The sequence below is a fragment of the Nerophis lumbriciformis genome, linkage group LG25 (assembly GCF_033978685.3).
Source record: "Nerophis lumbriciformis linkage group LG25, RoL_Nlum_v2.1, whole genome shotgun sequence".
Classification (NCBI taxonomy): Eukaryota; Metazoa; Chordata; class Actinopteri; order Syngnathiformes; family Syngnathidae; genus Nerophis; species Nerophis lumbriciformis.
In genome coordinates, this window is record NC_084572.2 from 36,456,803 (window position 1) to 36,482,364 (window position 25,562).

The 25,562-nt window shown below is 39.2% G+C and overlaps 2 protein-coding genes across 2 annotated transcripts in view; one reads left to right on the forward strand and one right to left on the reverse strand.

Moving 5' to 3' along the window:
• Positions 1 to 3,031, forward strand: part of hyls1 (HYLS1 centriolar and ciliogenesis associated) — a 19,554-nt gene extending 16,523 nt beyond the window's left edge. The window contains exons 7-12 of the mRNA XM_061984322.2: positions 143 to 282; positions 352 to 397; positions 2,518 to 2,569; positions 2,635 to 2,716; positions 2,774 to 2,800; positions 2,869 to 3,031. Coding sequence (XP_061840306.2) covers positions 143 to 282; positions 352 to 397; positions 2,518 to 2,569; positions 2,635 to 2,716; positions 2,774 to 2,800; positions 2,869 to 2,997 — 476 coding nt within the window. The 3' untranslated portion in view covers positions 2,998 to 3,031. The remainder of the gene's footprint in view (positions 1 to 142; positions 283 to 351; positions 398 to 2,517; positions 2,570 to 2,634; positions 2,717 to 2,773; positions 2,801 to 2,868) is intronic.
• On the reverse strand, positions 2,984 to 16,534 carry mrpl4 (mitochondrial ribosomal protein L4). The gene is made up of 9 exons (XM_061984323.2): positions 16,346 to 16,534; positions 12,745 to 12,826; positions 8,199 to 8,370; positions 8,047 to 8,098; positions 5,203 to 5,320; positions 5,031 to 5,137; positions 4,651 to 4,760; positions 3,411 to 3,484; positions 2,984 to 3,177 (listed from the first exon to the last, which is right to left on the reverse strand). Exons 1-9 carry the CDS (start codon positions 16,397 to 16,399, stop codon positions 3,032 to 3,034), a joined length of 915 nt encoding a protein of 304 aa, XP_061840307.2. The 5' UTR covers positions 16,400 to 16,534; the 3' UTR covers positions 2,984 to 3,031.
• Between the last annotated feature and the right edge of the window lie 9,028 nt (positions 16,535 to 25,562).

The window sequence follows — 25,562 nt, forward strand, 5'->3', positions numbered from 1 at the left end:
ACACAAACACTTACCTGCATCACCTCCTGGTCCCTACAGGGGGAGCACTTCCATATCTTACCTGCATCACCTCCTGGTGCCTACAGGGGGAGCACTTCATGTCTACCTGACCCTCACCATGGACTGTGATGTTCCCCCACAGATTGTTCCAGCAGCCTTCAAGAGCGTCTGTCCGACCTCCGCTTGTCTCCATCGGCCGGCCGCCACGTCCTTCCCGAGGACTCGCTGAGCTCCATGGAGGGCGTGTCCCTCAGCGGCTTCGAGTCCTTCATCACTCGCTCGGTGAGTAGTGGGCGTGGCTACTTTTTACTCCGTCCAATGTTTCGTCCAATCAAAGACGGTTTCTCTCAGACACGAGCAGGAAGTGACGTCGACTTCAGAGCCAAACCCAAATCCTGTAAGTAGAATATTTTGCTGCAAAGTTCAGTAGCATGCATGTTGTAGACCACCACAATGTATCTCTGCATGTAGACCACCACAATGTATCTCTGCATGTAGACCACCACAGTGTATCTCTGCATGTAGACCGCCACAATGTATCTCTGCATGTAGACCACCACAAGTTATTACTGCATGTAGACCACCACAGTGTATCTCTGCATGTAGACCACCACGAGTTATTACTGCATGTAGACCACCACAGTGTATCTCTGCGTGTAGACCACTACAGTGTATCTCTGCATGTAGACCACCACAGTGTATCTCTGCATGTAGACCACCACAGTGTATCTCTGCATGTAGACCACCACAGTGTATCTCTGCATGTAGACCACCACAAGTTATTACTGCATGTAGACCACCACAGTGTATCTCTGCGTGTAGACCACCACAGTGTATCTCTGCATGTAGACCACCAGTGTATCACTGCATGTAGACCACCACAGTGTATCTCTGCATGTAGACCACCACAGTGTATCTCTGCATGTAGACCACCACAGTGTATCACTGCATGTAGACCACCACAGTGTATCTCTGCATGTAGACCACCACGAGTTATTACTGCATGTAGACCACCACAGTGTATCTCTGCATGTAGACCACCACGAGTTATTACTGCATGTAGACCACCACAGTGTATCTCTGCGTGTAGACCACTACAGTGTATCTCTGCATGTAGACCACCACAGTGTATCTCTGCATGTAGACCACCACAGTGTATCTCTGCATGTAGACCACCACAGTGTATCTCTGCATGTAGACCACCACAAGTTATTACTGCATGTAGACCACCACAGTGTATCTCTGCGTGTAGACCACCACAGTGTATCTCTGCATGTAGACCACCAGTGTATCACTGCATGTAGACCACCACAGTGTATCTCTGCATGTAGACCACCACAGTGTATCTCTGCATGTAGACCACCACAGTGTATCTCTGCATGTAGACCACCACAGTGTATCACTGCATGTAGACCACCACAGTGTATCTCTGCATGTAGACCACCACAGTGTATCTCTGCATGTAGACCACCACGAGTTATTACTGCATGTAGACCACCACAGTGTATCTCTGCATGTAGACCACCACGAGTTATTACTGCGTGTAGACCACCACAGTGTATCTCTGCGTGTAGACCACCACAGTGTATCTCTGCGTGTAGACCACCACAGTGTATCTCTGCATGTAGACCACCACAGTGTATCTCTGCGTGTAGACCACCACGAGTTATTACTGCATGGAGACCACCACAGTGTATCTCTGCGTGTAGACCACCACTAGTTATTACTGCATGTAGACCACCAGTGTATCTCTGCGTGTAGACCACCACTAGTTATTACTGCATGTAGACCACCAGTGTATCTCTGCATGTAGACCACCACAGTGTATCACTGCATGTAGACCACCACAGTGTATCTCTGCATGTAGACCACCACAATGTATCTCTGCATGTAGACCACCACAGTGTATCTCTGCGTGTAGACCACCACTAGTTATTACTGCATGTAGACCACCAGTGTATCTCTGCATGTAGACTACCACAGTGTATCACTGCATGTAGACCACCACAGTGTATCTCTGCATGTAGACCACCACAGTGTATCTCTGCATGTAGACCACCACAGTGTATCTCTGCGTGTAGACCACCACAAGTTATTACTGCATGTAGACCACCACAGTGTACCTCTGCAACATCACCCGATGACTTCTGATATTAATGGCACTTATTTGTCAACACTTAACATAACACTGTCTATTTATTTATTACTTATCATTTCTTTGTTGAGATAAATTCACTTTATAGCCTTAATCCCCATTTTAGTGAAAATAGTTGAAATAGACTTTTGTTCTTTCCATAACCTTTTTATTTTTTTTTACCTTCTTTGACTACCTTTACTTTGTTTGATATTTTACCTTCTCTATTCCTTCTTTTATGTACTACCTTTACCTTTAACCTTCTACTTTAGTTCCCATTTCATTGCTATATCTTACTTATCACCCATGTAGTACCATCATGTATAGTACACACCCACTGTGGTAGTACTGCGTGTATGGTGGTAATCCTGGTGGTGTTTCAGTCATCAGACCCGTGCTGACCCAGCAGACTAAGAAGACGGACTGTGTGGCCAGGTGAGGTGTTGGAAGCGTGCCGTAACCATGGAAACGAGGACTCAGGTGGGTGTGACATGTTGCAGGTACTGCCAGTACAAGCAGCTGTGGGACACATTCAAGGTTCCTGGAGAACGCGACCACAAGGAACTGCGCTGGCAAATCAGGGTAGGATTAATACTTTGTGTGTGCTGCCAGTGTTGGTGAGCATGTGTCTTCTTGCAGGAACGTCTGGCCTACCAGCCTCCAGCGGTCAGTAACAACAACAACAAGAAGGAGTCCTTCTCGCTGCAAAGTCCTCACCTTGCTTTGTGTTGCAGCCCAAAGCCCACAGGACCTACGTGGCCAACACCTACGTGGTGCCCACTGACAAGAAGCGCTCGGCTCTGCGCTGGCAGGTCAGGAACCACCTGGCCCTTGGAGGACCTCATCATCAATGTTCATATTAGTATTATTTTTATTAATAAATGTTTTTATCTCACACTACGGGTAGTCAGAGTATGGCAGTTTGAAGGGGTAGAGGGGGGTGTAGCGCTGGTCGTGCCACAGCAGCTTCTTCTCCAGGAAGTCAAGTGTGGCCGTGGTGAGGACCAAGGCTTCATGCTTCAACATGCTGTGCACGTTCAGACCTGCAGGGGGCAGCAGAGTCTTTGTATTCAGCAAACATTGATAACTACTCATAAAGTATCACAGAATCTCTTCTGAGCAAAAATATTTATTTATTTAGTGTCACCATGTACACACTGCATCTTTGGTGCATAGTCATCACCAAACACTTGTAAATGTATACAAAACTACAGTATAGTAGTAGTAGTACTACATATGTACTAAAATACTACTAGGAATGTTGAGCAGTACTCACCGATGGCTGGAATAAGATTGACACCTCTGAGCGTTGCCGTGGCGTCCAGGATGTTGGCGGGAAAATCTTCACTTCTAAAAGAGACAGAGCTGTAAAAAACAAAACAAAAAAAAACTACAAGAACACAAACAGCACTGTTACATAAACTACAAAAACGGGACCAACACTGTTACATTAAACTACATGAGCACGACCAACACTGTTACATTAAACTACAAGAACACGAACAGCACTGTTACATTAAACTACAAGAACAGGACCAACACTGTTACATTAAACTACATGAACACGACCAACACTGTTACATTAAACTACAAGAACAGGACCAACACTGTTACATTAAACTACATGAACACGACCAACACTGTTACATTAAACTACATGAACATGACCAACACTGTTACATTAAACTACAAGAACACAAACAGCACTGTTACATTAAACTACAAGAACACAAACAGCACTGTTACATGAAACTACAAGAACACAAACAACACTGTTATATTAAACTACAAGAACACAAACAGCACTGTTACATGAAACTACAAGAACACAAACAGCACTGTTACATGAAACTACAAGAACACAAACAGCACTGTTACATTAAACTACAAGAACACAAACAGCACTGTTACATTAAACTACAAGAACACAAACAGCACTGTTACATTAAACTACAAGAACAGGACCAACACTGTTACATTAAACTACAAGAACACAAACAGCACTGTTACATGAAACTACAAGAACACAAACCACACTGTTACATGAAACTACACGAACACAAACAACACTTACATTAAACTACAAGAACACAAACAGCACTGTTACATGAAACTACAAGAACACAAACAACACTGTTACATTAAACTACAAGAACACAAACCACACTGTTACATGAAACTACACGAACAAGACAACACTGTTACCTGAAACTACACGAACAGGACAGCACTGTTACTTGAAACCAAACGAACAGGACAACACTGTTACATGAAACTACAAGAACAGGACAAGACTGTTACATGAAACTACAAGAACAGCGGTGTTACATGAAACTACAAGAACAGCGGTGTTACATGAAACTACAAGAACAGCGGTGTTACATGAAACTACAAGAACAGCGTTGTTACATCAAACTACAAGAACAGCGGTGTTACATCAAACTACAAGAACAGCGGTGTTCTACAAACTACAAGAACAGCACTGTTACATGAAACTAAAATGGAGTTTTACGTACTCGTTTACGACCAGCACCGACTCCCCCCAGCCTTTGTGTCTGATGGCGTCCAGCAGGTCCTGAGAGTCTGGACTGAGGATGTCCAGAGAGTCCACGATGTGCAGGTAACCCTGGAGACGTCACACAAGGAAAGCGATGACTTCCCTGAGCACACCTGTACCAGGTGACCTCTTGTTACCTGACTTAATGACTACTTTAATAATAATAATAATAACTGGGATTTATATAGCGCTTTTCTAAGTACCCAAAGTCGCTTTACATGTAGAACCCATCAATCATTCACACCTGGTGGTGGTAAGCTACTTTCATAGCCACAGCTGCCCTGGGGTAGACTTTAGTGACTTCCATGAGCACACCTGTACCAGGACACGTCTAGTTACCTGGGCCATCTTGGAGCTGAGCGCCACCTTCAGGCCCAACACGCGCACCTTGATGGGCGGCATGTAGTAGAAGCTGGTGGGGCCGCGGGGTCCGTGAGACACGCCCCCTGAGGGGAGCACAGCGCGTCACGCACACACAGGAAGCAACGTTGGCAAGGAGAAAAGCGGGCACCTCCTCTCCATATTGGCGAGCGGATGCTGCCATGGCGAGCTCGCCCGCTTCCTTTCTGCTTCCAAGGTTTGCGACCGCCGCCTCTCACCTCAGACCTCACCTTGGTCTTGGCGTAGTCCTCAGGAAGCACAAATACAACACTCATCACCTGCTTCCCTCAACACCATTATGACTCATTGATTGTCACATGACTTGAGGAGGAAGTGACATCACCAGGAAAAGTTAAATGAATGTACAGAAACAGGAAGTGGAACAGGACATGTTGGGAGAGGAAATAAGAGCATGAAGAACAGGAAGTGAGTTGTTGGAAAGATGCAAAAAGAGGAAATAAGAGCATGAGGAACAGGAAGTGAGTTGTTGGAAAGATGCAAAAAGAGGAAATAAGAGCATGAGGAACAGGAAGTGAGTTGTTGGAAAGATGCAAAAAGAGGAAATAAGAGCATGAGGAACAGGAAGTGAGTTGTTGGAAAGATGCAGGAAGAGGAAATAAGAGCATGTGGAACAGGAAGTGTGTTGTTGGAAAGATGCAGGAAGAGGAAATAAGAGCATGAGGAACAGGAAGTGAGTTGTTGGAAAGATGCAAAAAGAGGAAATAAGAGCATGAGGAACAGGAAGTGAGTTGTTGGAAAGATGCAAACAGAGGAAATAAGAGCATGAGGAACAGGAAGTGAGTTGTTGGAAAGATGCAAACAGAGGAAATAAGAGCATGAGGAACAGGAAGTGAGTTGTTGGAAAGATGCAAAAAGAAGAAATAAGAGCATGAGGAAGAGGAAGTGAGTTGTTGGAAAGATGCAAAAAGAAGAAATAAGAGCATGAGGAACAGGAAGTGAGTTGTTGGAAAGATGCAAAAAGAGGAAATAAGAGCATGAGGAACAGGAAGTGAGTTGTTGGAAAGATGCAAGAAGAGGAAATAAGAGCATGAGGAACAGGAAGTGAGTTGTTGGAAAGATGCAGGAAGAGGAAATAAGAGCATGTGGAACAGGAAGTGTGTTGTTGGAAAGATGCAGGAAGAGGAAATAAGAGCATGTGGAACAGGAAGTGTGTTGTTGGAAAGATGCAGGAAGAGGAAATAAGAGCATGAGGAACAGGAAGTGAGTTGTTGGAAAGATGCAAAAAGAGGAAATAAGAGCATGAGGAACAGGAAGTGAGTTGTTGGAAAGATGCAAACAGAGGAAATAAGAGCATGAGGAACAGGAAGTGAGTTGTTGGAAAGATGCAAAAAGAAGAAATAAGAGCATGAGGAAGAGGAAGTGAGTTGTTGGAAAGATGCAAAAAGAAGAAATAAGAGCATGAGGAACAGGAAGTGAGTTGTTGGAAAGATGCAAAAAGAGGAAATAAGAGCATGAGGAACAGGAAGTGAGTTGTTGGAAAGATGCAAAAAGAGGAAATAAGAGCATGAGGAACAGGAAGTGAGTTGTTGGAAAGATGCAAAAAGAAGAAATAAGAGCATGAGGAACAGGAAGTGAGTTGTTGGAAAGATGCAAAAAGAGGAAATAAGAGCATAAGGAACAGGAAGTGAGTTGTTGGAAAGATGCAAAAAGAGGAAATAAGAGCATGAGGAACAGGAAGTGAGTTGTTGGAAAGATGCAAAAAGAGGAAATAAGAGCATGAGGAACAGGAAGTGAGTTGTTGGAAAGATGCAGGAAGAGGAAATAAGAGCATGAGGAACAGGAAGTGAGTTGTTGGAAAGATGCAAAAAGAGGAAATAAGAGCATGAGGAACAGGAAGTGAGTTGTTGGAAAGATGCAAAAAGAGGAAATAAGAGCATGAGGAACAGGAAGTGAGTTGTTGGAAAGATGCAAACAGAGGAAATAAGAGCATGACGAACAGGAAGTGAGTTGTTGGAAAGATGCAAAAAGAGGAAATAAGAGCATGAGGAACAGGAAGTGAATTGTTGGAAAGATGCAAAAAGAGGAAATAAGAGCATGAGGAACAGGAAGTGAGTTGTTGGAAAGATGCAAACAGAGGAAATAAGAGCATGACGAACAGGAAGTGAGTTGTTGGAAAGATGCAAAAAGAGGAAATAAGAGCATGAGGAACAGGAAGTGAGTTGTTGGAAAGATGCAGGAAGAGGAAATAAGAGCATGAGGAAAAGGAAGTGAGTTGTTGGAAAGATGCAAAAAGAGGAAATAAGAGCATGAGGAACAGGAAGTGAGTTGTTGGAAAGATGCAAAAAGAGGAAATAAGAGCATGAGGAACAGGAAGTGAGTTGTTGGAAAGATGCAGGAAGAGGAAATAAGAGCATGAGGAACAGGAAGTGAGTTGTTGGAAAGATGCAAGAAGAGGAAATAAGAGCATGAGGAACAGGAAGTGAGTTGTTGGAAAGATGCAGGAAGAGGAAATAAGAGCATGAGGAACAGGAAGTGAGTTGTTGGAAAGATGCAAAAAGAGGAAATAAGAGCATGAGGAACAGGAAGTGAGTTGTTGGAAAGATGCAAAAAGAGGAAATAAGAGCATGAGGAACAGGAAGTGAGTTGTTGGAAAGATGCAAACAGAGGAAATAAGAGCATGACGAACAGGAAGTGAGTTGTTGGAAAGATGCAAAAAGAGGAAATAAGAGCATGAGGAACAGGAAGTGAATTGTTGGAAAGATGCAAAAAGAGGAAATAAGAGCATGAGGAACAGGAAGTGAGTTGTTGGAAAGATGCAAACAGAGGAAATAAGAGCATGAGGAACAGGAAGTGAGTTGTTGGAAAGATGCAGGAAGAGGAAATAAGAGCATGAGGAAAAGGAAGTGAGTTGTTGGAAAGATGCAAAAAGAAGAAATAAGAGCATGAGGAACAGGAAGTGAGTTGTTGGAAAGATGCAGGAAGAGGAAGTGAGTTGAAAGAGGTTAAAACTTACGATGCGTTTGTAATTTCTCTGCCACATTTCTATACTGTGGATGATGTCGAGTCTAAGAGGAACAAACATTGATGGTCATTTTATTATTTCCAGGTGTATTTATATACTGACCCAAACATTAGACGTTTTAAAAGCCAGCTCAGCGTTTTCACCTGGGAGGAACGGCGAAGACGTCGGGATGGAGCTCAGCCACGCCCAGCGCCTCCTGGTCCCGCCTGTCCAGAGTGTCCACCCACATGCGCACGGGGGTCCGGTGGGCGGGAACGTCTACGTCACATGACCTCAGCAGAGGCAGGGGGGAGTCTGGCGGGGGAGGAGGTCGCTCTGTGGGAGGAAACAACACGTCCATCATTGTGACATGATGACTGTTACATATTCATAACAGCACAACATCAATGTAACTAGAGACGTCCGATAATATCGGCCTGCCGACATTATCGGACGATAAATGCGTTAAAATGTAATATCGTAAATTATCGGTATGGTTTTTTTTATTATCGGTATCGTTTTATTTTTGTTTTTTTTATTAAATCAACATAAAAAACACAAGATACACTTACAATTAGTGCACCAACCCAAAAAACCTCCCTCCCCCATTTAAACTCATTCACACAAAAGGATTGTTTCTTTCTGTTATTAATATTGTGGTTCCTACATTATATATCAATACAGTCTGCAAGGGATACAGTCCGTAAGCACACATGATTGTGCGTGCTGCTGCTCCACAGTTAATTTGACTCATTTTCATTAATTACTAGTTTCTGTGTAACTGTTTTCATATTGTTTTACTTTCTTTTTTATTCAAGAAAATGTTTTTAATTTATTTATCTTATTTTATTAATTATTTTAAAAAGGACCTTATCTTCACCATACCTGGTTGTCCAAATTAGGCATAATAATGTGTTAATTCCACGACTGTATATATCGGTATCGGTTGATATCGGTATCGGTAATTAAGAGTTGGACAATCTCGGAATATCGGATATCGGCAAAAAAGCCATTATCGGACATCCCTAAATGTAACCATATGATAACATTAGGCAAACATATATCACCTTTTACAATATCATCTTATGATTATATGTATTTATATACATACAGGTGCCAGGTGCCTCAAAAAGGCCCAAAACATCATAAGGGACCCATCTCACCCTGGACATAAACTTTTTGAACTGCTGCCCTCGGGCAGGAGATACAGGACAATAAAATGCCGGACAAACAGACTTAAAGGGGAACATTATCAGCAGACCTATGTAAGCGTCAATATATACCTTGATGTTGCAGAAAAAAGACCATATTTTTTTTTAACCGATTTCCAAACTCTAAATGGGTGAATTTTGGCAAATTAAACGCCTTTCTAATATTCGCTCTCAGAGCGATGACGTCGCATCGGGAAGCAATCCGCCATTTTCTCAAACACCGAGTCAAATCAGCTCTGTTATTTTCCGTTTTTTCGACTGTTTTCCGTACCTTGGAGACATCATGCCTCGTCGGTGTGTTGTCGGAGGGTGTAACAACACGAACAGGGACGGATTCAAGTTGCACTAGTGGCCCAAAGATGCGAAAGTGGCAAGAAATTGGACGTTTGTTCCGCACACTTTACCGACGAAAGCTATGCTACGACAGAGATGGCAAGAATGTGTGGATATCCTGCGACACTCAAAGCAGATGCATTTCCAACGATAAAGTCAAAGAAATCTGCCGCCAGACCCCCATTCAATCTGCCGGAGTGTGTGAGCAATTCAGGGACAAAGGACCTCGGTAGCACGGCAAGCAATGGCGGCAGTTTGTTCCCGCAGACGAGCGAGCTAAACCCCCTGGATGTCTTGGCTCACACCGTCCCGAAGATGATCAAGAGAAGAATATCGACCCTAGCTTCCCTGGCCTGCTGACATGAGGGTATGTCTACAGAATATATTAATTGATGAAAATTGGGCTGTCTGCACTCTCAAAGTGCATGTTGTTGCCAAATGTATTTCATATGCTGTATATATATATACCTAGTTCATAGTTGTTAGTTTCCTTTAATGCCAAACAAACACATACCAATCGTTGGTTAGAAGGCGATCGCCAAAATTCGTCCTCGCTTTCTCCCGTGTCGCTGGCTGTCGTGTCGTTTTCGCTTGCATACGGTTCAAACCGATATGGCTCAATAGCTTCAGTTTCTTCTTCAATTTCGTTTTCGCTACCTGCCTCCACACTACAACCATCCGTTTCAATACATGCGTAATCTGTTGAATCGCTTAAGCCGCTGAAATCCGAGTCTGAATCCGAGCTAATGTCGCTATAGCTTGCTGTTCTTTCCGCCATGTTTGTTTGTGTTGGCATCACTATGTGACGTCACAGGAAAATGGACGGGTGGTTAAATCAGGCACTTTTAAGCTTTTTTTAGGGATATTGCGTGATGGGTAAAATTTTGAAAAAAACTTCGAAAAACATAATAAGCCACTGGGAACTGATTTTTAATGATTTTAACAATTCTGAAATTGTGATAATGTTCCCCTTTAAGAACACTTTTTACCCGAGAGCAATAGTGTCGCTGAACACAAGACGACAATAATGACTGTGCATGTGAGCTGTGTGCTTGCTATTTTTATGTATTTTATGTATTTTTATCTATTTATCGATGTTCTTATGGTTTTATGTGTTATGAATTTGCACTGAATTAGTTTTGCTTACAATTTCGTTGTACAATGTACAATGACAATAAAGATATATTCTATTCTATCTATTCTCATATATACATCAATACATGTACACACACACACACACACACACATATACATATATATATATATATATATATATATGCACATGCACATATACATATACACATTTATATACATACATATATATATATATGTATTTATATACATACATACATGTATATATCAATACATGTACACACACATATATATATATATATGTGTGTAGATGCACATGCACATATACACATTTATATACATACATATACACATACTAGGGTTGTCCCGATACCAATATTCTGGTACCGGTACCAAAATGTATTTCGATATTTTTCTAAATAAAGGGGACCACAAAAAAAGTGCATTATTGGCTTTATTTTAACAAAACATCTTAGGGTTCATGAAATATATGTTTATTATTGCAATTTAGTCCTTAAATAAAATAGTGAACATACTAGACAACTTGTCATTTAGTAGTAAGTAAACAAACAAAGACTCCTAATTAGTCTGCTGACGTATGCAGTAACATACTGTGTCATTTATACACCTATTATTTTGTACACATTATTAAGGACAAGTGGTAGAAAATGAATGATTAATCGACTTGTTACTGTTAATATCTACTTATTTTGATTGAACATGTTCTATCTACACTTCTGTTAAAATGTAATAATCACTTATTCTTCTCTTCTTTGATACTTTACATTAGTGTTGGATGATACCCCAAATTTGGGTATCGTTCCGATACCAAGTAGTTACAGGATCATACATTGGTCATAATTTAAGTCCTCATGTGTCCAGGGACGTATTTACTGAGTTTATAAACATGTGATATGAACATTGTGATGCTAAAAAATAAACGCTCCTATACTTGGTATCATTACAGTGGATGTCAAATGTAGATCCACCCATGGGAGCCGGTACATTTTAGAGGCGGTATAATACCGAATATGATTCATTAGTATCGCGGTACTATACTAGTACCGGTATACCGTACAACCCTAATACACACACACACACACACACACACACACACACTGTGTGTGTGTTGTAATAATGTACAATATTACTGTACTGGAACTGTAAAGAGAAGAAATGGTAAGCGTTTAAAAGACTGCGCGAACTAAATACCACACAAGCAAACATTACATCAGGTCTAAGGATGTAACAATAATAATAATGATAACCGCATTAAGTCAATTGTCATTTTTACACTCTACAATTTGATGGAGAACTTGCGTTAAAATCATAAGTCAAGCAGATATTTGAGTATCAGTTTTATTTCAAGATTGTTTTGGGGTGAATGTATGATTATATATTTTGTTGCATGAGTAGATCATTTTAAAGTTTAATTTATATATTTTTTATAACAAAATGGAAAGAACTCCCACTGAGAAAATATAGTCAGTTAATTTTAAACTTATAATAAAATACTACATAAACGCATATCATTTGCAGGATTATGCGGGCCAAATAAAATGATGTGGCGGGCCCAGATTTTGCCCTCTGGCCTTGAGTTTGACACCTGTGCTGTAAACAAGTTAAAAGAAGACACTTCATGAAGTTCAGTCCATTCCCTTACGTTAGTTTACAAAGTGAAGTGAAGTGAATTATATTTATATAGCGCTTTTCTCTAGTGACTCAAAGCGCTTTACATAGTGAAACCCAATATCTAAGTTACATTTAAAGCAGTGTGGGTGGCACTGGGAGCAGGTGGGTAAAGTGTCTTGCCCAAGGACACAACGGCAGTGACTAGGATGGCCGAAGCGGGGATCGAACCTGGAACTCTCAAGTTGCTGGCACGGCCGCTCTACCAACCGAGCTATACCGCCCCAAAGCAGCCTGAATTTGCACCCAGCGCATGTCTTTTCCCCAGGTAGGGTTATACAGCGCCACACACAGGCTGGCGTGGGTACTGCGTCGCTTTTCATCAAGCGTTTTCGTGTGTACAGGAATATTCCCAAATATAAAATCAAGAAATACAAATATTTACTTGGTCTGGAAGGATCCACCAGGTTGGCAGGCAGCAGCAAATTAGAAGGAAGATTGTTTTCACCAGCCAGTGAAGATGTCAACTGAGGGGGAAAAAAAGATTGACATTGACAACAATACACAAAATAGGGCTCGAATGTAACCATGGCAACCGCGGCAATTGCCATGACCGCCCTCTCATTTGCCGAAATGCCCTAAATAATTGACCAACGTTTGTGACCGCACTTGACTTTTTACTTGTTATTGGACAAGGCATATATTGAGCAACGGCATATTGATAATTAGCAGTTGAAAGACGGTAACCGTCTTCTTAATGAATTACCGAAAATCCTAAATTTCAGACACATGCGCACTATCGTCGTTTGACTTTATATTAATGGTGTTGTAGGTTGATCTTGCTCCAGTTAATCAACAGCCATACATGTCACACTAGGGGTGGCCGTATAAACAACGCCAACACTGTCATAAATCTGTGCCATATAGTGAGACCACACCAAAAAACAATGACAAACACATTTCGGGAGAATATTTGCACCGCAACACAACATAAACACAACAGGGCACATTCCCAGAATTCCTTGCCGCAACAACTCTTCCGAGACGCTGCAGTCATTTTTCCTCGCTTCACGCCATGTGTTTAAGAGCGCACTGCTGGGTTTGGATGGAGACAGGTGTGGACAATATTGGAGACACTCGTCCCCAAACTAAAAGTATACAGCGAAGGACAAAAACTATATGATGTTGCTTTCATTTTGACAATACAGAGTAAATGTCCCCACATCTGCGGTCCCCTCCAAGGTTTCTCATTGTCATCCCATTGGGTTGAATTTTTTCTTGCCCTGATGTGGGATCTGAGCCGAGGATGTCGTTGTGGCTTGTGCAGCCTTTTGAAACACTGGTGATTTAGGGCTATAAGTAAACATTGATAGATTGATTGATAATGAGGTGAGGAAACATGCTATCACTCTTGTTTTTTTTGTTGGCCGGCCAAACTGTTGTACTGAACTACAAGGGGGCGTTAGAGAATAACACATCTTGTTTATTAGACTTTATCTTCAGTAGCCAAACTGCTTTGTGTTTTATTATGATATCAAAAAGTAAACGCCATGTTTTTTTTCATGTCACAAAGGTATTAATTAAAAAACTATCATTTTGTGAATGTGTTATTGTGTGTAGATAATTCCTATACGACCTATTTCTGCTCAAACTCTTAATGGATCTGTCCCGATACAGCATCTACATGTACATAACTTAAAAAATAAATAATAAAACAAAAATACTTCCCTCTAGTTAAAAAGGTAAAAATAGAGATAAAGGCATCATTAAATGACAAAAAGTTGACAAGTGTATATTAGTAATGAATTAAAATAAATAAAAAAACTGTATATGTATGCATGCATGCTTTGGAGTCCCTACCTGTAAAGAAAATAATGTTTGCCTTGGTGCCCTTCGAACTTGCCTTGGTGCCCTAAAATATGAGCCCTTTTTAAGGCAACACTTGCCTTGACCTTAAAAAGTTCAAATTCGAGGCTCAACATAATTAACACTAACTACTGGCACAATACATCAAACTAGAACTTATACATCAAAAAGTATTTGGTGACACTTATGATAATATATTTGGTCCATGCCATATTTACATCATGCTAATGACAACTGATGCCGATAGAGCGTTATTTAGTAACGCGTTAGTCTAATATGACGTATTTTTTCATTAACGACAAGTCTGACGCGGTACTATTTCTAAACCACTAGTCGGATTAAAGTTTATTTAATCCAAGTCACTGTGCATTACTATTTTTTTTATTCTCCCTAACTAAAATGAACACTTTTATGCGACAAGATAACGAGTAGGAATCAAAATAATACTAACCCAATATTAATATAAATAATAATAACAATAATAAAATAAAATTAATATAAAAATATATATAATAAAATATTATATATATATATATATATATACATATACATAAAAATAATATTATATAATTTTTTTCAAGGTAACTGTGGCAACACTGCTAATAACATACTACAAACTAAAATTAACACTTTTATGCGACAACATAACGAGTAGGAATCTAAATAATACTAACCCAATATTAATAATATAACTAATAATAATGAAATAATAATAATGAAATAATAATTTATAAAATACATATAAAAAGTATATAATAAAAAATATTTTATATATATATATATATATATATGTATATATACATAAATAATAATAATATAAAATAATGTTTTCAAGGTAACTGTGGCAACACTGCTAATAACATACTACAAACTAAAATGAACACTTTTATGCGACAACATAATGAGTAGGAATCAAAATAATACTAACCCAATTTTAATAATATAAATAATAATGAAATAATAATAATAATATAAAATAAATATAAAAAGTATATATAATAAAATATTATATATATATATATATATATATATATATATAAATAATAATATAAAATAATAATTTTTCAAGGTAACTGTGGCAACACTGCTAATGACATACTACAAACTAAAATGAACACTTCTATGCGACAATATAACGAGTAGGAATCAAAATAATACTAACCCACTATTAATAATATAAATAATAATAATAATAGTAATGGAATAATAATAATATAAAATGTATATATAATAACATATATATATATATATATATATAATAACATATATATATATATATATATATATATATATATATATATATATATACATACATAAAAACAATAATAATAATATAAAATGTTAATTTTTGTCAAGGTAACTGTGCCAACACTGCTAATAACATACTACAAACTAAAATGAACACTCCTATGCGACAACATAACGAGTTAGAATCAAAATAATACGAACCCAATATTAATAATATGAATAACAATAATAATAACGAAATGATAATAATGAAATAGTAATAATGAAATTATAATAATAATATCAAATAAATATACAAGTATATAATAAAAAATATTTTACATATATATATATATATATATATATATATATATACATACACATACATAAATAATAATAATATAAAATAATGTTTTCAAGGTAACTGTGGCAACACTGCTAATAACATACTACAAACTAAAATTAACACTTCTGTGCGACAACATAACGAGTAGGAATCAAAATAATACTAACCCAATATTAATCATATAAATAATAATAATATTGAAATATTAATAATATAAAACAAATATAAAAAGTATATATAATAAAAATACTATATATATATATATATATATATATATATATATATATATATATATATATATATACACATATATACATAAATATATATATACACATATATACATAAAAACAATACTAATAATATAAAATGTTAATTTTTTTCAAGGTAACTGTGGCAACACTGCTAATGACATACTACAAACTAAAATGAACACTTCTATGCGACAACATAACGAGTGGGAATCAAAATAATATCACATATATGTGAAACCCAAACTACATAAAAGTGTAAAAGTTAGCATAATACTTTTAAAAAGTGAGTGACTTGCTTGTGTGCTGACTTGAACTAGCTGCTAGCATGCTAGCTGCTAGCATGCTAACTCACTCACCCTTACGGCGGCTCCTCTTCGGCTCAGCAACAGCGCAGAAAACCGCGACAACATTTCTGCTCTTCTGGTGAATCAAGCTGATGTTTTGTTAGAAATAATTGTGTTGCTGGGAGAAAAAACAAAACATCCACGGACAGGAGAGGTCGCAGGTGCTGATTGGCGCTTTTTTACACAGTCATGTCGCACAGAATGACGTCACCAACACGCGTCACCGCTGCACACGGCCGCTACCTTGCGGTTCGGGGTTGGTTGTCCACTACATTGACAAGACGACGACCAAATGTTTTTAAAATATTTGTATACGTTTCTTACCAAAAGCCCTAAAACCTGTAATTTACGTATTTTTTTTTTTAAATTTTGCGACCCTTTTATTCTTTTATTTCATTTTTAATTGAACTCTGTTAACTGTTCATCTTGTTGTTCTGTATCGTTCCTTTAAATTGGGTATTAAAATAAAAATCATACTACCAGAAGACTGAAATTTACTCAACAAACAAACCATTCTGAATTTATTTTACCATGTTTGTAATGTGAGAGAAGCACACATATATGTCTTTCTCTTTTTTTTAATGTATTCTAAATCGTAAATAAACGCTAGCAAAAGTCAGCTAACAATGGAGCCAATAAGAGTCGCTATATCCCACCTGTAAAGCGCAATAAAAAGACATCCATCAACATTTCATATACATGCTGTAAGTATATATGTAATGTAGTCACCGGCACATTCATAATAACGTGTAATATTTACGTATTTTGCTCATTTAAGCATACGGCGGCGCATTCATTTCACGGACGCGTGACAATGTTCACTATTTGATGGAGTGGTTGGCGGTTTTGTCGGGGGCACAGATTCGGTGACCACAGATGAGGCGCTAGCTGTCCAACGTCGGGACCCGGGGTGGACCACTCATCTGTGCATCAGTTGGGGACGTCTCTGCACTGCTGACCTGTCTCCACTCAAGATGATCTCCTGCTGGCCCCACTATGGACTGGACTCTCACAATTATGTTAGATCCACTATGGACTGGACTCTTACTATTATGTTAGATCCACTATGGACTGGACTCTCACTATTATGTTCGATCCACTATGGACTGGACTCTCACTATTATGTTAGATCCACTATGGACTGGACTCTCACTATTATGTTCGATCCACTATGGACTGGACTCTCACACTATTATGTTAGATCCACTATGGACTGGACTCTCACTATTATGTTCGATCCACTATGGACTGGACTCTCACACTATTATGTTAGATCCACTATGGACTGGACTCTCACTGTTATGTTAGATCCACTGTGGACTGGACTCTCACTATTATGTTCGATCCACTATGGACTGGACTCTCACACTATTATGTTTGATCCACTGTGGACTGGACTCTCGCACTATTATGTTCGATCCACTATGGACTGGACTCTCACTATTATGTTCGATCCACTATGGACTGGACTCTCACTATTATGTTAGATCCACTATAGACTGGACTCTCACACTATTATGTTAGATCCACTATGGACTGGACTCTCACTATTATGTTAGATCCACTATGGACTGGACTCTCACTATTATGTTAGATCCACTATGGACTGGACTCTCACTATTATGTTAGATCCACTATGGACTGGACTCTCACACTATTATGTTAGATCCACTATGGACTGAACTCTTACTATTATGTTAGATCCACTATGGACTGGACTCTCACACTATTATGTTAGATCCACTTTGGACTAAACTCTCACTATTATGTTCGATCCACTATGGACTGGACTCTCACTATTATGTTAGATCCACTATGGACTGGACTCTCACTATTATGTTAGATCCACTATGGACTGGACTCTCACTATTATGTTCGATCCACTATGGACTGGACTCTCACTATTATGTTCGATCCACTATGGACTGGACTCTTACTATTATGTTAGATCCACTATGGACTGGACTCTCACTATTATGTTAGATCCACTATGGACTGAACTCTCACACTATTATGTTAGATCCACTATGGACTGGACTCTTACTATTATGTTAGATCCACTATGGACTGGACTCTCACTATTATGTTCGATCCACTATGGACTGGACTCTCACTATTATGTTAGATCCACTATGGACTGGACTCTCACAATTATGTTAGATCCACTATGGACTGGACTCTCACTATTATGTTAGATCCACTATGGACTGGACTCTCACTATTATGTTAGATCCACTATGGACTGGACTCTCACTATTATGTTAGATCCACTATGGACTGGACTCTCACTATTATGTTAGATCCACTATGGACTGGACTCTCACTATTATGTTAGATCCACTATGGACTGGACTCTCACTATTATGTTCGATCCACTATGGACTGGACTCTCACAATATTATGTTAGATCCACTATGGACTGGACTCTCACTATTATGTTAGATCCACTATGGACTGGACTCTCACAATTATGTTAGATCCACTATGGACTGGACTCTCACTATTATGTTAGATCCACTATGGACTGGACTCTCACTATTATGTGAGATCCACTATAGACTGGACTCTCACTATTATGTTAGATCCACTATGGACTGGACTCTCACTATTATGTTAGATCCACTATGGACTGGACTCTCACTATTATGTTAGATCCACTATGGACTGGACTCTCACTATTATGTTAGATCCCCTATGGACTGGACTCTCACTATTATGTTCGATCCACTATGGACTGGACTCTCACTATTATGTTAGATCCACTATGGACTGGACTGTCACAATTATGTTAGATCCACTATGGACTGGACTCTCACTATTATGTTAGATCCACTATGGACTGGACTCTCACTATTATGTTAGATCCACTATGGACTGGACTCTCACTATTATGTTAGATCCACTATGGACTGGACTCTCACTATTATGTTAGATCCACTATGGACTGGACTCTCACTATTATGTTCGATCCACTATGGACTGGACTCTCACAATATTATGTTAGATCCACTATGGACTGGACTCTCACTATTATGTTAGATCCACTATGGACTGGACTCTCACTATTATGTTAGATCCACTATGGACTGGACTCTCACTATTATGTTCGATCCACTTTGGACTGGACTCTCACTATTATGTTAGATCCACTATGGACTGGACTCTCACTATTATGTTCGATCCACTATGGACTGGACTCTCACAATATTATGTTAGATCCACTATGGACTGGACTCTCACTATTATGTTAGATCCACTATGGACTGGACTCTCACTATTATGTTAGATCCACTATGGACTGGACTCTCACTAATATGTTAGATCCACTATGGACTGGACTCTTACTATTATGTTAGATCCACTATGGGCTGGACTCTCACTATTATGTTCAATCCACTATGGACTGGACTCTTACTATTATGTTAGATCCACTATGGACTGGACTCTCACTATTATGTTAGATCCACTATGGACTGAACTCTCACACTATTATGTTCGATCCACTATGGACTGGACTCTTACTATTATGTTAGATCCACTATGGACTGGACTCTCACTATTATGTTAGATCCACTATGGACTGAACTCTCACTATTATGTTAGATCCACTATGGACTGGACTCTTACTATTATGTTAGATCCACTATGGACTGGACTCTCACTATTATGTTCGATCCACTATGGACTGGACTCTCACTATTATGTTCGATCCACTATGGACTGGACTCTCACAATATTATGTTAGATCCACTATGGACTGGACTCTCACTATTATGTTAGAACCACTATGGACTGGACTCTCACTATTATGTTAGATCCACTATGGACTGGACTCTCACTATTATGTTCGATCCACTATGGACTGGACTCTCACTATTATGTTAGATCCACTATGGACTGGACTCTCACTGTTATGTTAGATCCACTGTGGACTGGACTCTCACTATTATGTTCGATCCACTATGGACTGGACTCTCACACTATTATGTTTGATCCACTGTGGACTGGACTCTCGCACTATTATGTTCGATCCACTATGGACTGGACTCTCACTATTATGTTCGATCCACTATGGACTGGACTCTCACTATTATGTTAGATCCACTATAGACTGGACTCTCACACTAGTATGTTAGATCCACTATGGACTGGACTCTTACTATTATGTTAGATCCACTGTGGACTGGACTCTCACAATATTATGTTAGATCCACTTTGGACTAAACTCTCACTATTATGTTAGATCCACTATGGACTGGACTCTCACACTATTATGTTCGATCCACTATGGACTGGACTCTCACTATTATGTTAGATCCACTATGGACTGGACTCTTACTATTATGTTAGATCCACTATGGGCTGGACTCTCACTATTATGTTCGATCCACTATGGACTGGACTCTTACTATTATGTTAGATCCACTATGGACTGGACTCTCACTATTATGTTAGATCCACTATGGACTGAACTCTCACACTATTATGTTAGATCCACTATGGACTGAACTCTTACTATTATGTTAGATCCACTATGGACTGGACTCTCACTATTATGTTCGATCCACTATGGACTGGACTCTCACTATTATGTTCGATCCACTATGGACTGGACTCTCACTATTATGTTAGATCCACTATGGACTGGACTCTCACTATTATGTTAGATCCACTATGGACTGGACTCTCACTATTATGTTAGATCCACTATGGACTGGACTCTCACTATTATGTTAGATCCACTATGGACTGGACTCTCACTATTATGTTCGATCCACTATGGACTGGACTCTCACTATTATGTTATATCCACTATGGACTGGACTCTCACAATTATGTTATATCCACTATGGACTGGACTCTCACTATTATGTTAGATCCACTATGGACTGGACTCTCACTATTATGTTAGATCCACTATGGACTGGACTCTCACTATTATGTTAGATCCACTATGGACTGGACTCTCACTATTATGTTAGATCCACTATGGACTGGACTCTCACTATTATGTTAGATCCACTATGGACTGGACTCTCACTATTATGTTCGATCCACTATGGACTGGACTCTCACTATTATGTTAGATCCACTATGGACTGGACTCTCACTATTATGTTAGATCCACTATGGACTGGACTCTCACACTACTATGTTAGATCCACTATGGACTGGACTCTTACACTGTTATGTTAGATCCACTATCGTCTGGACTCTTACTATTATGTTAGATCCACCGTGGACTGGACTCTCACACTATTATGTTAGATCCACTATGGACTGGACTCTCACACTATTATGTTAGATCCACTTTGGACTAAACTCTCACTATTATGTTCGATCCACTATGGACTGGACTCTCACACTATTATGTTAGATCCACTATGGACTAAACTCTCACTATTATGTTAGATCCACTATGGACTGGACTCTCACACTATTATGTTAGATCCACTATGGACTGGACTCTCACTATTATGTTAGATCCACTATGGACTGGACTCTCACTATTATGTTCGATCCACTATGGACTGGACTCTCACTATTATGTTTGATCCACTATGGACTGGACTCTCACAATATTATGTTAGATCCACTATGGACTGGACTCTCACTATTATGTTCGATCCACTATGGACTGGACTCTCACTATTATGTTTGATCCACTATGGACTGGACTCTCACAATATTATGTTAGATCCACTATGGACTGGACTCTCACTATTATGTTCGATCCACTATGGACTGGACTCTCACTATTATGTTAGATCCACTATGGACTGGACTCTCACACTACTATGTTAGATCCGCTATGGACTGGACTCTCACACTATTATGTTAGATCCACTATGGACTGGACACTCACAATATTATGCTGGATCCACTCGACGTCCATTGCACCGGTCGCCCGGGAGTGGGGTCCTCTCCAAGGTTTCTCATTGTCCCATTGGGTTGAGTTTTTTCTTGCCCTGATGTGGGATCTGAGCCGAGGATGTCGTTGTGGCTTGTGCAGCCTTTTGAAACAGTCGTGATTCAGGGCTATATAAGTAAACATTGATTGATTGACAATCCTTATGTAAGACAAGAACACATATGTTTGGCTTGCATTCTAAATGGCAAATAAATATCTAACAATTGAGTCAACAATGGAGGGTCCTCTCATCATACTCTCTAAAAACATCCAGAAAGCACCAACAATTCCCCATTTACATGTTGTGACCTGAAAATGAACCAAATATGGGTGATATTGTTATTATAAGCGCTAACGCAGACGGACTATTTTAGCGGCGCGTTGATAGCAGTGAGTTAATGCTAGCTTACGCTGCTATTGTTGACACTGAGTCGTTAGCTGCTTCTGCTTGGTCTAAAACTTGCTATAAGTAAATACTAGATTATATTTCATGCACCTCTCACCTGATAGTGGACAAATGTGGCCATGGACCGGCCTTTCACGTCCCCCGAGATGGCGAAATGGAGCCCAAAAGACCATACTTGCCAACCCTCCCGAATTTTCAGGGAGACTCCCGAAATTCAGCGCCTCTCCCGAAAACCTCCCGGGACAAATATTCTCCCGAAAATCTCCCGATTTTCAGCCGGAGCTGGAGGCCACGCACCCTCCAGCTCCATGCGGACCTGAGTGAGGACAGCCTTTTTTCACGACGGGAGGACAACAGGGTGACAATTTAGAACTAAATCATCCAGACTAGAGACAAATTGTATTATTATGTTTATCTTACCTAAAAATAAATATATTTATTAATTAAAAATTTTTTACTATATTTTGCTAAAAACATAAAAATGAATTGTATTTTTATTTGTATTTTTTCTGACTCCTTATTACATCCAGCCATAGAATTATACATTAAAATAAATATATTTGAAATAATTAATTTTAAATTATCATGATAATTCATTTTAAAATGACCATATTCAATTATTAAAATAATTGCTTGTTTATCAACAACTTTAGCATTTTATTCATTACATTTTGAAGCTCTCAGAAGCCAAGTTATGTTATATTCCTTAATATTTATTTATGCAAGTTTGAAGTATCAATTATCTAAACACAGTTTTGTTTGCATATTTTCAGGATGTAGATATATATATATATATATATATATATATATATATATATATATATATATATATATATATATATATATATATATATATATATATATATATATATTTGACTTGGTGAATTCTAGCTGTCAATATACTCCTCCCCTCTTAACCACGCCCCGCCCCACCCCGACCACGCCCCCCCACCCTCCACCCCCCACTTCCCGAAATCGGAGGTCTCAAGGTTGGCAAGTATGCAAAAGGCCGTTTCCGGCAGAAACTTTTTTAACCCTTCGTGAAGATTGCAATTGATTCTTCATCCAAACAGAATCACGTGAGCGTCCTGTTGGTCGGCATCCCAGCGAGAGTGGAAATATTATAGTAAGTGTTTGTTTTATTATGGTTAGTTTGTATGTTTAGCACCTACCAATGCTACATAATGCTATAGTGTCACAATAAAGCTACATTAGTTTAGCACTTGGCTTCTATTGATCATCCTCTTTGTGTTCGGGCTCAAAAATATAAGGTTCATAATTTCCCCCCCGTTAGAATAATTATGTATAAATGATCACACAACTCTTATGCTTAAGGGCCGTTGCTATAGTTATTATCAATTGTGCTGAAGTTGTACTTTTCTATCTGTGCAAAGGGACGACTCGCAATCCAAAGATTGCGAGTCGTCTCGTTATCAGTGTTTGTGTCCAGAACCGGCCTGACATACTTGCCAACCCTCCCGGATTTTCCGGGAGACTCCCGAAATTCAGCGCCTCTCCCGAAAACCTCCCGGGACAAATTTTCTCCCGAAATTCAGGCGGAGCTGGAGGCCACGCCCCCTCCAGCTCCATGCGGACCTCAGTGACGTGTTGACAGCCTGTTCTCACGTCCGCTTTCCCACCATATAAACAGCTAATGATCGAGGGCGAGTTCTTGGTTTCTTATGTGGGTTTATTGTTAGGCAGTTTCATTAACGTCCTCCCAGCGCGGTAACAACACACAACAACAGCAGTCAAGTTTTCGTCCCCCGTAAAGCAGTTCGTCTGCCGTAAACAGCAATGTTGTGACACTTTTAAACAGGACAATACTGCCATCTACTGTACATGCATATGTGACCCACCCATAATGTGTCACATTTTTGTGTTGATTTATTTATTTTATTTTGTGGTTTGAATTCGTTTTTGGAGCTGTCATTACACATTTATCAGTATTCACATTGATCAGTAGGGAGCAGTAGGGCGTTTCTTCCCAATTGAATGCTATCACCTGCAGACCGGAAGTGTCTTGTCATTCTGATGAGCGCGACCAGTCTGTGAACAATTGAAACGTCCTGTGTGCTTTTTCCTCCTGTATAACAGGTTAGTTTTGGTGAATCAACTCACTGAATAATATCCATGTGATCTTTATAAGTTTAAGTACACATTCTGATGGTGGAGCCTAACTCTAAAGTGTTTGTGAGTTGTAGTTTGTATTTGTGAATGAATCCAGTGCACAGCTGCAGTAATCAATACAAAAAGGCGACGTGAGTGCGCAATGTTTATATAGGAACTTCTGATCCTAATTCAGACTCCCAAATTAGAGCTCCCGTTTTCTTATTGATTTCATAATGTATATTTGTATAATGTGTGTGTTCTGAAATAGTGACAGAGAATAGAACTAGGATGGACAATTCAAACCTTAACTCAACAATGAGTAGACGAGTGTTATGTGTGTGTAAATGTGTAAATAAATGAACACTGAAATTCAAGTATTTATTTTATTTATTTATATATATATATATATATATATATGTGTATACATATATATATATATATATGTATATATATATATGTATACATATATATATATGTATACATATATATATATATGTATGTATACATATATATATGTATACATATATATATGTATACATATATATATATATATATGTAATAAAAAAAAAATATATATATATATAGCTAGAATTCACTGAAAGTCAAGTATTTCTTATATATATATATCTTAACCACACCCCCAACCACGCCCCCTGCCCCACCCCCGACCACGCCCCCCACCCCCCGAAATCGGAGGTCTCAAGGTTGGCAAGTATGCGGCTTGATGACTGCCAAGGCCGAACATCGAGTACCGTGACGCAGACAAAGCAGAGACAGGGCGATATCACGACTGTCAGCAC